Source organism: Mastacembelus armatus, chromosome 1, assembly GCF_900324485.2.
Source record: "Mastacembelus armatus chromosome 1, fMasArm1.2, whole genome shotgun sequence".
Taxonomy (NCBI): domain Eukaryota; kingdom Metazoa; phylum Chordata; class Actinopteri; order Synbranchiformes; family Mastacembelidae; genus Mastacembelus; species Mastacembelus armatus.
The window spans coordinates 10,477,172-10,494,436 of record NC_046633.1 but is presented as its reverse complement, the minus strand read 5'-3'; the positions used below and the strand labels follow the sequence as shown (position 1 = coordinate 10,494,436).

The following is a 17,265-nucleotide window of genomic DNA, read 5'->3' as shown; positions in this document are numbered from 1 at the left end:
GTAAATAGAACTTTTTCTGGTTTAGAAAAACTTCACAGGACAGTTGGAAGATTTTCTTAATGTAATAAACTTCATCCTTTGATACGAATTTCAGTGCACAAGTAAATTCAGTATGCACCTGTTAGAATTAGTTCATTAAAAAAACCAGGCTTGTACAACAAGTGTTGGCATAGTTAATAGCTCATTAGCCAAATATTTGTAGGAGAGCAATCAAACCACGATATGTTCTGTGGCTTTTGTGGTTTGAAAGAATTTAAGACAGTAACATACTGTATATCAAAGACTGAAGTAACATCAGTCACCAGTGAGGGGAGCTGCACTGCTAGGAGCTACCGATCATTCACTGACAAAGGGCAGCAGTTCAGTCAGTTTGGTTTAAAGATTTCTTTGTGATTGTACTGAACACCTCTAGTGTGCAAGGTGTGGCTGCTTCTGACTGAAATAATGTAGTTGTCTGTAGTGGTTTAGTAGTTTGTTTCATTCAAAACTGTGTGTGTGTGTGTGTGCAGTCCACAGTCATGTCTCATTAGTCAAAGTCTGGCTGAAAGTGAATGAAGACTGAGTAGCCAGTAGTCTGAGGTGTGAGCGTCACTCCAACAAGCTAATGTCACAGTGCAGCGTGGTGATAATCCCTGCAGTCATAAACAGACGCTAGAGAGCCACAAACCACACAGTAAAAACACACACACACACACACACACACACACATTCTCGCAAACATGTACAGTGTGCCAAATCTTTGTGCATACACACATGCACAGCTACACAAATGGAGAAGACAGAAAAACACACAGAGTCCTAACACCCAAGAGCTTCATAGATGTGTACTCCGGCCTCACTCGAGGTGCAAAAGAAATAACAAACCATCTCAAAAACCAAATATTACTCCACCGATGTCATTAATGCCACAATACAAATTCTGTGCTAACAACCTGTCACACAAACTGACACACACAGTGCTGTTGCTGTTACCACAGTTATAACCTAAACATTGTAGACATTTCCACAACTGTTAGGAACACTGCAAACTGACCAGTGTGTGTGTATGTGTATGTGTATGTGTGTGTGTGTGTGCGCGCGCGCATACTGTCTCTAGTCCAGCAGTTCATGTATTTGGCTCACAGCTACTGTATCTGAAGTGAACCAGGACCCATCATCCACCAAAGGTTTACACACTCTAATCTGATCTGTTATTTAAACACTAATGACAGATACCATCTCTGCCCCAAAACACAGCAATGCAGAAATCCAGTCTTCTCGCCAGGAGTGTAAATTCCTTTGCTATCACCAAAAATCACTCCAACTCAGCAGTATTGGAGAGCTTTTTCCTCAAACTTTGAGCTAACTAATATAACAAATGCTGTCTGCTGCAGAGCGCAACTCACACCAGGCAGGCACCCTGGAAAATCTATCACGAATGACTTTTTAAACAGAACTGCTGTAGTAAAAATGTTTTTTTGTGTCTTCACAGTAAAGGTAATTTCAAGCTCCACTGCTCAATAAAAATGAAAAAAAAAAACATTTTAAACTTTGGCCTAAGATGATCAGTAAGAACAATGTCATCACTCACAAACTTTGGAGTTAATAATTTAGCACATATCCAGAGCTTTAAAAATAAAATTCCATATCCACCTATTTGGGTAAAATGATCTTTTGCTATTCTGATTGTCCACATATTACAACATAATCACTTGGTTTGAGGTTTCATTATCCAGCTTGTAGTCACTGTTGATAGATGCACTCAGTACCTGTAATCAGCTCTACAGTTACTCATCGCTGGTAAAATTATCTTTGACAATGTGATCACTCAATTACTGGCTAATTATCTGAGGCTTTATCTCACTGCTGCTCTCTGAAATCACTGTCTCAATACCTGTAATTACTGTTTCACTTCTCTCTGCATGTCTGTGGCTGTTATCTCTTTCAATCTCACAGGCTTTGAATTAGATAGGGGCTATAAACCAGTCAAATGTGAGAAGAGGATAAGAGGATCGGGAACTCCTCTCTTCCCTATTCTGCACCCACGGGGAGAATGGATGGCATTCCTACATGCACAGAACAATAGAGAGAGAGAGGGAACGAGCTGGTTGGGTATGGAAGGAAAAGATGAGGAGAGGTTGAAGAACAAATGAAAGAAAGATAGAGTGGGTTTGAGGAGGGGGCAAGAACCAAGATAAAACCAGAAGTGACAAAGCAGCCTTGCATAAATAAATGCGCATACATGAGTGTCTCCATACCCATGCATGTGTTTCTGTACATGCAAGTGTGTTGTGACATGCCTATCTCCTCCACACCTCCTTCAACCATCTACCCCACCCCCAACCCCTTACCCCCAAGCTACTGCCCCACACCTGACCCCACCCTGCCCCGTCCTGCAGGGCTTGTCGCAAAAAAAAAAAAAAAAAAAAAAAAAAAGGATGAGAAGGGGAACCGTTTGCCACCTCTGTGGGGGGCAGTCACTGTGGATCTGTCAGCCCAGCTTAGGGCCCTCTCCTCTGGGCAGTGGTGCCCAGCAGGCCCCCACTGGCCCACAAGTGGATAGAGGTCTTTGAAACGAGCCCCCACACTCCAGACTCCGGAGACATGCCTTTGTCCGGGGTCTTTGCGGGGGGGATAACTGACTCCATCTTTGTGTTTGTGAACATGCCACGCCACATACACTGAATTACGGTTGAAAACCTTCACGAAGGCAACATAAAGCAGCCATGTTGTGTTAGAGAGACAGCCACAGTCAGAAGAGTTTGTTGGCTTCACAGACAAAACAGAGGGAGAGAGATGACAAAACAACCATACAGACTTTATCTCCGAATATCTCCAGTTTCGCTTGTACTGTACATGTGAGTGAGAGACCATATTTACCAGCATGTACTATCTCTCTGTACATTGGGTAACCACAATCAAACTTTAAAGCTGGACCATAACCAGTTAAATATTGGCCTCTTTGTCTACAGCTCCACACAGGAATTCCCAGAACTGCTTATCTGGACAGAACCCAGCATTGGTTGCATGAGAAACACTTGCAGATTCCCCATAGTGGTCCACAGAGCGTCTCTCTCTGTCAACAAAGAGGAGCTATAGTGCAGCATAGAGCTGAGAGAAACCAACCATAACACGACCGAGACAAAAGCATCCACGGAATCATGATATTTCATCTTTTTCATCCGAATGACTCCTGAAGAATTTACCCAAAACAGCAATCAAAAAGATTAGCTGCTCTCGTCTGATTTACTACTTTACTATGTACGTCTGTGTATGTGTGCTGCTGGCTATATCTGTGTACGTACAGGTATGTCTGTGTTTTTGTAAACGTCTGTGTAAGCAATGAGGATTTTTATGCATCTTTAATTAAAAGCTTGTCTCTAAGCCTCCTCAGACACAGTCACAGTCTGCTGCATTCCTGTGTGTCACTGGCTGGCAATCAGGCTACATAACACACAAACACACACATGTATATGGACAGCTCACACATCAAGCAAACTTGTCAGTCGACACAATGGACATATCACCAGGCAGGGGTTCACATCCCCCTTCTGTCCTGCTCTCTCTCAGTCTACCAAGACTTAATTATGCCATAATTGCCTTAGGGTTGGATGCTGAATACCAGTGATTCCAGGCCAGCACCGTAACAACCTTTGGAAGCTCCTCACTTGCTGCCCTGTGACTTGGGCTCAAAAATGTCCTATTGGACTGAGATGTTGGCTGTCTCATATCAGGACAGTCATGTTAAATAACAAAGAAGGCATACAGCTGAGATGAATAAAAGGAAAAGTCTGAATAAATTAGTGTATAAACATAAGAAATGCTTCCACACAAGGCAGAAGGGATGACTGACAAGGATGACTGATTGATATGATTGAATATCTATAGCAGACTTTGAACAGGCACATTTAGGTCTATCACTTGATGAACGTTAGACAGTCATGAGCAAAACCTTCACTCCAAAACAGTAAGTCTGAGATTGCACTTTAGACGTGTCTACTAATGTTTGATTTCATACTTCAGCAACTAAAGAAAGCATCAAAATTCTGGCTGCGTTATACACTGGCTCCATTCTTTTATAATCTTCCAAAAAACAGCAAAGCTTGTTTTTTAGTTGAGAGCAGCACTGATGGACGACAAGTTGATCACGTCTAATTTTTTTATCTTTACATAGAGTGCTACAAAACACCAGGAATTCATATCGCATCTGACATTGTACTGACATTAACCCTATCTCCTACGATAGGACCTGCATTGTGAAGCTCCATGATTGCTCTTATCATACAGTATATCTGCAGCTCAAAGATCCACCCCACCATCAACAAAACACCAAATGAGGGAACATCTTTTGGAGGAAGGATGTTCATTTCTCCATTGGAGCTTTACAGACTCGAGAATTGATGAACTACTGAAGCAGCTTATGGTTGGCACATTTCCTTTCTAACAACACTTTGAGTTAATTTGTTATATAGCTTTATATTTTGAAGTCCATGCACCTATGTGAAAATGAGCATGTGTTTGCCTGGCACGTGTTTGTGCATGAATGCTGCTAATGTATTAAGGTATAAAATGGCTACACAACAATATTACTCACAGCCTCTCCAGCTCCTTCAAGTCCTGGAAGGCTCCTCTCTCAATCGTGGTGATTTTGTTCTCCATTAACTGCCTGCAGAAAAAAAAAAAAAAAAAACACCAGGAGAGAGTGAGACAATGAGAAACATAGAACAAAAGAAGAGTGGGAGAAAAAGGGGGAGTGATAGAGAGACACATAAAGCATGAGAGCTGACAGAGTGATTGGTGCGTAGAAACAGTAAGAAGCCAAAGTACAAGGGGAAGATGGCTGGACGAGGCCTCAGATGAGAGAGAGAATGGGAAAAGAAGGCAAATGAGGGGGTAAGCCATGGTGCAAGGTGGCCAAAGAGGTTGACATTGAAGGGGAGTCCGAGGGAGCGATGGGGAAGATAGGTGACAGTGGGTGTAAAAAAAATAGAAGAAGAACACATTAGTGAGATGGAAAGTGATAGAATGTTGAAACAGCAAGATAGAGAGAAAGAGAGGGAGAAGCCAATCAGCAGCGGGTCGATAGAGCCCAGAATCGACTTTAAAACTGGCCCATCACTTGGACAGGGACTCATCTATCATCCAATTTACTTTCTATCTAACCACATAGCTGTGACTACTCATTCACTTACAATAGCACAACTCCACCAGGAGCAGTGTGCTGACAAAGCCAAGTAGCCAGCCGTACACACACACAAGCACACACAAAAACTCATACACATACCCAAGCCTAGCCTTAAACCAAATAGTCACCCTAAAATGTAATGAGCTACATGGTAGGGACCAGCATCTGACCCTCACAAAGAAGGATGAGTCCCAGTAATACAGCTGTGTAGCTGTGCATAGTTTTAGGCTGTGAACATGTGCACATTAACAACCATATATGTTGAAATTATGACTTCAATGAATGTTTTTTCATTATAAATTAATTTGCTAATTATCTTTTGCTGCATTTCTTTCTTCTTTCTTCATTTTCTGGCATTTTTGCGTAAAAAAATACACACAAAATGGTGACTCCATACTTGCCAGTGAATGTCTTGATTTTTTAAAAGACTAATTGTTGCAGCGCTAAGTGAAATGCAAATGGTTGATAGTGTGTGTGTGTGTGTGTGTGTGAGCGCACTCAGATAGAATGCGCAGGAAACAGCGAGCATGGAGACTGGAGAACACACATAAACACACGCACCCAATTAAGGACATAATCTCTGGAGGAATTCCAACAATGTGTATTCCCTGCCATTCACTTTCAGTGACTGAATACCACACGTGCGCGTGGGCGCGCGCGCGCACACACACACACACACACACTTTCTCACACAATAACTGCAGGATATCCCTCTCCTAGTGTTGGCACAGGTGAACTCTAAACCTGGATTCATCCCAGGTAAGAAACCTGTTCTTACTTGACTGTCTCCTTTTCCTTTCCTTCCACCCTTCCCTCCTTTCCAGCCGCATTCCTCCACTCCGCAGTTACACCTAATGACCACTATCTCCTTCCCCCTTTGCCCTCCATCACTTACTCGCCATCGTCTTAATCGCTCCAGCACATGGGCCCCGGGGCCCGGTGGTTAAAATAAGCCCCTCCTGACACTTCCACTGGCAGATTAACACGACGGCATTAACAGGTGCCACTGCTGTTGTGCCCAGGCTCAGTTTTACGAAAGCCTCGCTTCTCACGACTAGACGGTGCAGTGCTGCATGCCGCAGCTCCAGAGCTAGACGTGTCTGGTGCCGGATAGGAAAAGCGCTAAATCCATGTGTTGTGGTGATCATAGTGGAGGGAAAGTTGTTGTATATGCAAGGTGGTGCTTGTCTTATAGTTTCCTTTACATCTGCAAAGGGGAAAAGCAAGGATAATGTGAGATAAAAGCCACTTACAACACTCGCAGATGTCTCAGTCCTGCAAAATCCGCCTTGGTGATTTTAGTGAGGTTGTTTGCATTCAGATCCCTACACAGAGAAATGGGTAAAGAAGAGACTGTAAGTGCATGGGATATGATATGTTAATTTAAAAAAAACAAGGGCAAAGCAGGTGAGGGGTCTGCTGAAGGGTTTTTTTGTTTGGACTTGGTGAGCCGTGGTCTGTGCAGAAATTGGCATTTGAGCGTCAGAGAAATTGAGAGGATCGGCGGCTGCTGCAGTACTTGGGGCAATTTTTAATTTCATCAAGGGGTCTTTGTCTAAGAAAATACGGCCTGTTTAACTCAAAGCCCACTTGTCCAAATCCGTTTTTGATTAACTTGCTGGTCTCTAGACAAACCGATGTGGTCTAAGGAGGCTGCGCTAATGCAACAGTGCAAAACCACTAACACAACCACAGCCGGTGGCCCTAACTTCAGCTGTATAGGCCTAAACGCGTCCTCACATATAATACAACCGAATGCGACGTGTAATCTTTTACAGGAAAAACTACATTTCCCATCGGCTGGTTTTAGGTGACAGTTAAAAGAGTAGTGCTAAGTGCTCGTTTTTTGCTGTTAAGATGTGGCCCCAGAGAAATATTCTTACCAGCATGAAGTTTAAAGGAAATATTCAAATGTAACAACAACACGAATCCCAATTTAAGGGACATATATGATCATAAAAACACTGGGGGAGACATCAGTGAGGCTGTCCAATACCAGAAAGTGTGGTAGGATTGCCGTAAACTCTTTAAACCCCTACAGGAGAATCAAAGTTTTTTGTTTTTTTCATACATAATATAAAGAGTTAAAATTCCATAAAATAAGGTCATTGCACACTTGTTATTTGACCTCACAAAGAATCTGATTGTGATTCTCCCTGGGATAATCGTCCAAATTGTTAGGAAATGTTATGCGCAGCTAAAATCCGTACTGCGCTGCCCTCCCACCCCTCCCGGTACTTACAGTCTCTCCGTGTTGCGGGGTATGTTCCTGGGCACGCTGCGGAGCCCTTGGCCGTGACAGTCCACTGTAGTCCCGGTGCAGGAGCACGGGGCCGGGCAGGGTTGGCCGTCCGCTCCGCTGGACAGGACCACAACAGTCACCAGGAGCCCCAGCGCAGTTGCCAGGGAGCGGCCAGGGCCAACGGGGCTCAGAGCTCCCACCATCACTGCGGCAAGTGGGGGCCAATATGAGACCCACAAAATACTGAGAAAATACAAGGGCGTTAAAAAAAATAAAAGCCGTGAAATCCCTAAAAGAGCTCACCAAACTCTGTACGCAATGGGATATCGTCCTCCTTTTCGCTGTCCTCCCTTTGCAGATGAGCGTTTCTGAAATTTTCTTGTTCTGAAATTACATTTGGGTCTTCTTAGAGAGGTTTGGATGTGCGAAGGCTGTGAACCGGGAGTTTGGTTCCCCCTTGGCAGGGAGAGGGGAGGTCGTCGAGGCGGCGGACCGGCTCTCTGGCTGCGCTACAGCGGCGCAAACTTCCACATGTCCCCGGCATGCGGTGTCCAAATCCCCCCGGTGTGCGATGTGTATGCAAATATATGTGTGGAACCAAACCTGTGAAACACCTCGATCCTTGACCTGATCCAGAGAAACACACTTTCTCACACACACTTTAGTGCATACACACACTCCAGGTGAGGCTGTCTTGGTTATTAATTCACAACACGCGTCTGGCGAAGAAGCAGCTGCAAAGCTCGGTTTTCCCCAAAAGCTCAGTAGAGGTCACCGTGGTGGAGAGATATTGATTCCGATCATATATCAATTGCTGGTAAATGGCAAGGGTGTAGGCAACATGAGGGAGGAAAAAAGACCCGTGGAAGACCAGAGCGCAATACTATAATCCAACTCTGCGTGGTGCGTCAAAGCGCTGCTCCCGAGAGTGTGTGAGAGAGAAAGAGACGGGAGCGGGCACGTCTGCTACTGCGTCTGTCCTGGCAACTCTCTCTCTCTCTCTCTCTCTCTCTCTCTCTCTCTCCGTCTCTCCCTCTTCACACACACACAAACACAAACACAAACACACTGCGTTTTCCCTCAAGGTAGCAGCAGGTTTCCAACTGGCCGTCAGTCAAGCAGCAACAGTTTGACCTCGGAAGGGGACTCTCATTTTCACTGCAGTGTCCCGGTCACCTGATCTTTATTTATCGTGCGTCGGGACCACGGCAGAGCTTCTTGGTGACATCTAATAGCCTGTGGAGAAAATGAGGAAAACCCCATCTGATTCTTTAAATTTCCGCGGCTGAATACACATTTAAGGCATATTCTTTCTCTTTTGCAACCAAAAATGCTTAGAGTCTTTAGCTGAAGGACACGTTACCGGGACACCCATGATGGACACACTTGCTGTTATTGTGATAGCAGGATGACCTCTCTTCAGTTTCTGGAGCAACTGCAATGTATATGAACTAAGTTATATTAAATAAGGTTAAGCTATGTTACAGTAGATGAAAGAAATGAGTAAACTGAAGGGACTTTATAGTGTAGACATAAGTACTACATGTCTGACACCTCTCCACAATTAACAGAATACTTTGAGAAACGTGTTTTTATGATAATCAACAAATATTCAAATCAACAAGTAGCAACCTGCTGCAGACAGACTTACATTTGCAAATATTTACTAGTAGACTTAGTAATGACAGTATATACAGTATGTGATCAGCTCTAATTAGTACTGAAACATATAATGGAGACAAAAAAAAAAAAAACCCCAGAGCCTGTAAATCAAGTTGATCAATGAAATAATAAACATTTATGGAGCCAGTTGGATGGACTTGTGATTTGGTATCTTTAGGAACTGATGTTGCTGTCTGGCTGCTCATGCTCTTAATGTCGTGGATCCAAGATTCTACTCCCTGCTAAGGTGTTTCTTTTCAAAATGTGTTTTCTTTTATTGCTATTTGTGTTTTGTCCTGGTGTGTGTTCTCCATCTGTGTTGTTGTCCTGCATATTATTTTTTAGTTCTGCATTAAAAACAGCTGTTTTAGAATGTGCTTTATGAATAAAGTGATTTGGGGGAATCATCTTGTGGGATTTTTCTCTTGTTAAAGTGTCCAGGAATGTAATGTTTAGCCTTCATTAAAAATCAGCGACATCTCAAGGAGATGACTAATCCATGGTCTTCTTTCTCTCTTTTCTGTCACTCTGTTTCTCCTGATCCCTCTCTGGCTCCCGAGACAGAATACAAACAGCTGTGTGTGATTGGTATGCTTATGTGCACTCTGTGTGTGTTTTATACTGTTTCCTCTCTCCCCTGTGTCCCCAACCCTACCCCAAACACAAACACACAATTTTTGCTGAGGAGCGGTAGATAAAGCAAAGAATTACAATATGAAAATAAAGGAGGGGAGGCAGAGCAAGAAAACAGACACGTTCAAGGGACGGCCATGGCGTAGAAGGAGGAGAAATGCAGAAGCAGGACGTTGATGACGTATCATAGCTGAAGTGCCGGGAAGAAAAATAAAACAAGAGAGCCAGCAGAGGGGAGGAGATGGAGGGTGACCCCTATCTCCTGCAATACAACACGGCTTCAGGGCACATGGCCTGTTTAGACAGAGCCTAACCTGACCTGCCTTTCCACACGCTCACGGACACACACACACACACACACACACACACACACACACACACACACAGTTGTTTTCATCCTTCATGAGGACTTCACACTGAATTACACTCATTCCTTAACCATAATCACTACTACCCAAAGCCCAACCCTAACCCAAGTCCTCACCCTAAATTTCAACGTTTTCACAATGTGAGTATTACCAGATACAGAAACACACACACACAGATGCACACACACACACACACACACACACACACCTACACGACTGCCTCAGATTACACCTAAAGCCTACACAAATCTTATCCGGTGAGAGGGGGTGGTTTTCTGTAAGTGACTGGACAATTATTAAAAACATTACATTTTGCCAATCATATGTTGTTTGGTCTGAATTAGTGTTTTACTGTGAATTATAGAAGAAAAAAATGTTCAGTTTGTTCAATTTAAATAAAATCTTTTACAATTTGGCCAAAAAAGCAAAACAGAAAAGTAACAAAGGAAGGCTCCCTCAGGGTGGCTGAACATACCATAGATAATGATAGCGAAATTACAAGATGGAGAGCATCTAGAGTCGTACTTGTGAGGTTGTTGCATCTTACAGCTGTTCTCATAAAACGCTATTGTCATTAATCCTCTATAAACAAAAAAGCTATTATTTTTTCCAAACTCAGGATGTTACAGCAGATAACACTGGCATTGTCAAGGAAGACAGGTAAAACTTGACAAACTTGATTACGTTTCTCATAAACCGAGTATGGAGAACATCTTCAAAGCCAGTGCTCCGTTTTTACAGTCACACCACAGTAAAATAGATGCAATTATGTGATTTTAGTTTAAATCACGTTTAGGTGTCAAAGTCAAAAATAACAAACTGTGGATCTTTTTGAAAGTATCATCCTTTAATCAACGCTCTGACTAATTTCAGTAGTTACGTCCCATCAGGCTGTTTGTGTTACATCAATTTATCTCTTGTGACAAGAGCATGAAACTAAAAACACTGATCATAAATAAAGAGACAACAAACTAAGAACAATTAATCATTGTTGCCTATCTCAAACTACGCAGGTCCCTAAACTAAAGAAATGGAAGCATGCTGTAAATGTGAGGTCAAAATTAAATCATTTATTCTTAAATTTACAGCTGAAGGAAAAACAAAAAATCTCCAGTGATGCTGGATATTACAGAGCTGCTAATGAGAAATAAATCTGTCTGTCGGCTGTGAGGTTCATACAGTTCTAACCTGCTGATTTATTTAGGAGCTGTTTGTGTTATCTTTGCTTTATGGCAGTGCAGTAAAGCTGAAGGTGATGGGGAGGGGGGAAATGTGTGCGTGTGCAGAGGTCAGTTCAGACACCTGGCCTCTGGACAACTGCTACTGAGACACATGCTGCTCAGTGTTTGTCCTACTGTACACACACACACACACACACACACACACACACACACACTGGTCTCCATCTTACAAATATTCATTTATGCACAGGCACGAGTTCACACTGTGCAGCAGGCAGACACACAAACAGATAGAATTTCAAAGAGTTCATTACATCTATGTATTAATTAACCGCATTTATCAAATCTGTTGTGGGTTTGTCTTCATCAGATCCATGTTGTTTGTATTTGTGTGTGTGTGTGTGTGTGTGTGTTGCCTGATAATCACATCATTAAAAGCCAATGGTGTTTGTGTTTGGACTGGCACTGTCAACAGAGGGGCTAGTTACACAGCTGCACTGAGACACAGACACAGACACACACACACACGCACACAGACAGACAGTGTGGGATGAACACACAGTGCCACACCAAAACACACAGACAGCAATATTAAAAACAAAAACTCCTCCTCCCTCATTCACTCCCAGCTGCCAGTTTCATGCTGATATGATCCATCCATTAAGTGTATTGAAACTGGATTGAGGCCCTGAGGTGTGTAAGTGGCTGGTTACCTTTGTTTTGATGGGACTGAGACACTGCTGTCTGTCTCACACACCCAAACGCTGAGGCCCTGGGAGATGCTGAGGAGGTGAAAAGGATTTCAAGAAGTGGCTGGTATGTTGGAAACTCTCCATTTCTCTGCCTCTGGAGAAAGGTGTGTCTGGTTTCATGTCAGGTTTGTGTATATGAAGGAAAATATTTTTTTCATTACATGTCATCTGAAAGACAAAGAGATGAAAGCACTCTATAAATACAGCACAGCTCAAGGAAAACTCATTTGACTTCCCAAATGATTTGACAGTTACTGAAAAAATATAATCTGTAGCGCAGTATTCCAGTCGCTTCGGAGTTTATTTGTTGTTCATTTTAAGATAATCCGGAACATAATCAATGGATAACAGTAATTTATCAGACTCTAAAATGTGGTGTGTGTTTGAAACAAAGTTTGGCTGAAAGTCCACAGTCAAAGTTGGGCAAAAAGCAGTTGTTCAAATTACAAAATGATGGTCTCTCATCAAAGACGTTTATGTCGTCGCTTTGCTCAGCTCCTCACCTCAACACACCTGAGCAATCATTCTGAGAAGTGAGTGTGATTGCCGGATGCATTCCCCTGAAGTGTGTTTGGGCAGGGACCGGGACTGGCTATTTGACAAGCACTTAACTTGATGCATACCGATGCCCTACCATGCCACATCATAGTATATATTTCCTCCTTTCACACACACACACACACATAAGAAAAATTAGAGCTTCTCAATGAAACTTCAACCTGTGGAAAGTTGCAGCTCCAATTTCCAGCCTCTCCAAACAATGAAGAGCCAACCTGCTTTACCAGCTACAGCCATACCGCAAACTCAAAGAACCTTTTTTCTTCACTTTCTATAACATGCTTGTCACAACAAGACCTAATTTATTGCTCTCCACAATATCTAACTGCAGCTAAAACACACACACACACACACACACACACACACACACACACACACACACGCAATAATATCTGGAGAGAAATTTGAATTCATTTACTCTGATTACAATTTTAGTTGAGTGATTATATTATAGCATCAAAATGTTTCTCTCCCTGTATTTCCTGCCTATATCTCTACTATACAATCAAAATGAAAAAAAAAAGAGGTTAAACTGTCTGGGTGGACGTGTTTGTATCTGTGTGATTCATTTGAATGTGTGTTTAACAATGACAAGAAGAAGGTATCCAACCAGACATGACAGTCTTGCATATTTCCACACATGGCGCAACAATAGAGTCTCAGCCATTCTAATCCTTTTACACAATTACCCCTCAGTGTTTGTGTGTTTAAGCACAGCTACGAAGCTACTGACTGTGGCTTTTCCATGGACCTGGACCAAAACAACTCAAGCGCCATTATCCTAAAATAGCCCATAAGTACAAGATAAACATGTGTGTGAAACTAATTGTGAGTTGTGTGGAGCTGGCTTGTTGAGGAGCATTGTTGTGACAACAGATTAAACATCTGTCTGAACCCACTGCTGAACCCGAGATGAGATTAGGAGGGAAATAGAATATATCCCATATATCCCTTGTCTCGCCAAATTGGGGAAGATGTAGTCTAGGTGACAGTGAGCAAGTGGAAACAGGCAGAACAGATTATAAATAAATACCAGCGGAGATTCTTCTCTTGTTTTTTCTGTCTTGTTTTCTTTTCTCTTTTTTTTTTCTCTGCTGTTTTTCCAGTGATCTGAGAAGAATAAAAAACGTGTTCTCTTCACATCTTTCTGTCATAGATTTTCTAGCGTGCAGAATCAGTGAAAAGTTACATGGTGTTAATAACTTGCACCACAAAATGCTGCTTTCTGAAAGACTCATATTCACACACATACGCAATACTTAAGCATCTGTGTCCAGGTTGTAGATAGGTCATCTGTTCGGTTCTGATCACACTCATATTGCAGGAATGTGATGGAGGATTTGTTCCTGCTAAAGTGCCGAAGAACAAAAACAGGACTAACCTGAGTGAAGCCAAAAAGAGCACCACAAAATAGGGCCCCAGTTTGATAAGAAAGTACCCAGCAGTTCTAGAGCAGTGGGAAGTGAGTGAATGAGTTATAGTAGGTTGTAAGCTGTGCTGAAGAAATGGGTCTTAAATACTGACACAGTATATGATCCTCTGACAAGGGCAGGAGTCTTGTTGCAGATGGAGTTTTATAGGACAGGGCTGTTTTCTGTCAGATGCGAGGAATAATGTGTGTAGTCCTGCGTCCTGCGAGAGTGGAGTAGGGGGAGCATAGGTAAATCACGCAGCATCGAAATGGTTCGTGGTGTCTGTATCCATAGCACCTTTGGAGGTATATTTCATTGTTGCACTGTGCAGAAATTCAAGTTATCCGAAGTATAAAGTTCAGTCCTATTTAATATTGAGGCAAGTCCAGGACAAAAGCCTGGAAAAAAAAAAAAAAAACAGAAAAAAGAGGGAGAGTGGGATGGATGGATGGAAGGAGAGACAGGAAAGAGGGGAGTTCAAGAACAGGAGAGAGACAGGAGAGAAAGAAAAATATGAAGGGTCCTTTGGAGAGAAAGAAAGAGAAATAGAGGAGGCGAGAGAGTGAGAGGGAGGTGTGTAGAAAGAGGAGTGTGGGAAAAATCAATATGCTCTCTGGAGCGACTGGAAGAGACAATCAGTCCTGTCTGACCCTCGTCTCCCCTTGGTGTCAATGTGTGTGTGGCCGTGCATGCTTGTGTGTTTTTGTGCATATACTTACTTTACAAACGCCTGTATACCTTTGCAAGTAACAGTGCTGTACTCTGATTTTAAGTTAGAGTAGATTCATGTCCCAATATGTGCAGCTTGTGTGGGTGTAATCGCATATGCGTGTGTTTGTCCGTGTTTGTCTCCTCCTGTGTTTGCTGTCCTCAGCTCAAATATGTTTTATTGGCACAACTGCTGAGAGGAGGAAAATGATGCCAGTGAAGCTAATGGCATAAAAGTTCATTACTTTTCCTCTATCAACTTTATGAGCAAGGACAGATCGAACAAAGACTCTGAGCAAAGTTGAAATAGAATGAGGCTGTCACATCCACAAATGGACACTCGAGCAGCTTTAACTGGCACAGAATGTGTTGATTTTTGCTTACGGTCACTCGAAGTCACTTTCCTCACTAACTCCATCTATGTCACTGCCATCTACAGGGTCACATTCACACACAAGCCAAAGGCTTTGAGCCAGATTTAGAAAGATTGTCTCAAGCCACTTTTTGTGAAACGGTCTTGATTTGCAAGTATTACCATTAATATAAAGTAAAAAGCTTCTTCCCTATATGTATGTGTGCGAATTGCTCGTATTTAAGTAAGCCTCCGGGCTTGTGGCTTTCACAGGCCATCCACTCAACGTTCAGGGATTGTAAAGCGGGCTCAACCCGCCATTGTACAAGACCTGCTCCTGAATTCAGTTTCTCCATCTGCCCCCAGGCGCCTCTTGGACTAACAGGGGGGCAAGGGTGTAGATGGATAGATGAAAAAGCACATGGGAAGAATAAAACTCTTCAGGGTGAGAGAAATTTACCAAACACGAAATACACTTTTCTCAATCTCTCTATCACTGATGTGCCACCATCTCGAGTCACCTCTTTTATCCTCCCCTCCCTCTGCCCTCCTTCCTGCTCTGTCTCTGCTGTGCAGTTGCAGGGGGTTAATTGAGGTCTGAACAGCAGGGAGCTATTATGACACCTCTGCTAAAAGAACACACACTCACACACATATTTCACCGCACACATGAAGCAATAATCAATAAATAATCAAAACTTAAAAATGCAGGAAATGTACCGTTATGCTATGCAGTACTTGCTCTCTTATATTGTGTGTGTTAGAGATTAAGTGTGTGTATATTTGTGTGTGTGTCTGGGGGGGTGATGTCATATTTAATGATGGCTTTTTTTGGAATATCCTGTCTCTCCCCTAATCAGGAACCATCTCAAATCATAAAATGAATCCAACAAGTCAGCATGGCGTACCATAAACACTGTACACACAAAACAAAACAGATTGACAGGTGTGTGTGTGTGTGTGTGTGTGCATACTCATGCACTAACTCTGCGTGCACTGTTTGTAGCAGATGGTAGACTGGTGGTCTGTTGCCAAATTCACTGTGTGATCATGTAAATGATCACATGCACGCTCACACTCAAGTAAAGCCCCTACGACTACACCAAGATATAAACATTTGAGCACACACAAAGCACAACTCCAGACACTTGTAGTGAGATAAACAGGTGAGTTGGATGATGGTCGCTGCACCACCATCGATCTAAATTAGTCTCTTTTTTTTCTCCCTCTGACTCTTCTTTGTCTTCTCTGTCTGTTTAAATTCTCACTGTGAATTCTTCAATGTGGACCAGTGGCTGCACTGCTGTGTGTGTGTGTGAGAGTGTTGCAGTTAAGATGTTGATTGAAGCTGAAGTCTAACAGTGGGAAGCTTTACATCAAAGAATGACATTCACCTTTCATATCCTCTTCTTTTGATGCAAGGAAACACACACGCTCACACACTTCATGGCAATAGAGGAACCGACAGTTTCACTAAATCAAAAAGTGACATTTGCTTCGAACCTCTGCAATGCAGAAAGTCTCCTGCGCGCGCACACACAAACACACACACGCACACACACGCACACGCACACACACACACACACACACACACACACACACACACACAGATAAGGGTCTCCTACAGGGTTTTGGGCCCCTTTTGGCACACATCTACTTAGACAGAACACTCCCCATGCTTTCACACAATGAACACAATATATAGAAGAACACACAAACTCCCTCCCCACACACACACATGCGCATGCACACACACATTTGGCAGCAATGGCATCAGGCAACAGATGCTTCTGAATGAGCTCCTTTGCTGGGCATGATTCATAATGTGGCCATTGAAATTCACTTTCAACACATTCATAACCACTTATAGCCTATGAATATTCACAGCTCGAAGGCTCCGCCACACACATGCTCTTAATGGGATTCATGCATGGATGTATACAAACACAAACAGTGGCACATCAAATAAAGCTTTTCTGCTTGAGATATTTTATCTCTGAAATTTCAAACAGGTATTGTTTAACATGATGGATTACAAGCAATTTAAGGTATGCAGATCAAAGTTTTACAAATTTTCTCCTCCTAATGGCCCTGGCTGCTAGAGGAAATTGCTTTCCAGGGAGAGACTACGTTCTGATATGATATAAAAAAAAACTTTGATTACAGGTTAAAATAAAAACACAATGTTCCCAAAGGACCCCTGAGAAATCCCCGGCTCTTGTCATCTCTGTTC

General features: G+C 42.7%; 1 protein-coding gene across 4 annotated transcripts in view; it reads right to left on the bottom strand.

Moving 5' to 3' along the window:
* slit2 (slit homolog 2 (Drosophila)) overlaps window positions 1-17,265 on the bottom strand; it is a 134,943-nt gene that overhangs the window by 73,975 nt on the left and 43,703 nt on the right. For 2 of the 4 annotated variants that reach the window (XM_026303065.2, XM_026303066.2), the window contains exons 1-3: window positions 7,407-8,382; window positions 6,418-6,489; window positions 4,574-4,645 (exon numbers count right to left, since the gene is read on the bottom strand). In XM_026303065.2, the coding sequence (XP_026158850.1) occupies window positions 4,574-4,645; window positions 6,418-6,489; window positions 7,407-7,609 (347 nt within the window). In that variant the 5' untranslated portion in view covers window positions 7,610-8,382. Of the gene's footprint in view, window positions 1-4,573; window positions 4,646-6,417; window positions 6,490-7,406; window positions 8,383-11,963; window positions 12,171-17,265 lie in introns of those variants that run through there. The other 2 variants (XM_033325227.1, XM_026303064.2) reach the window with 2 other exon arrangements.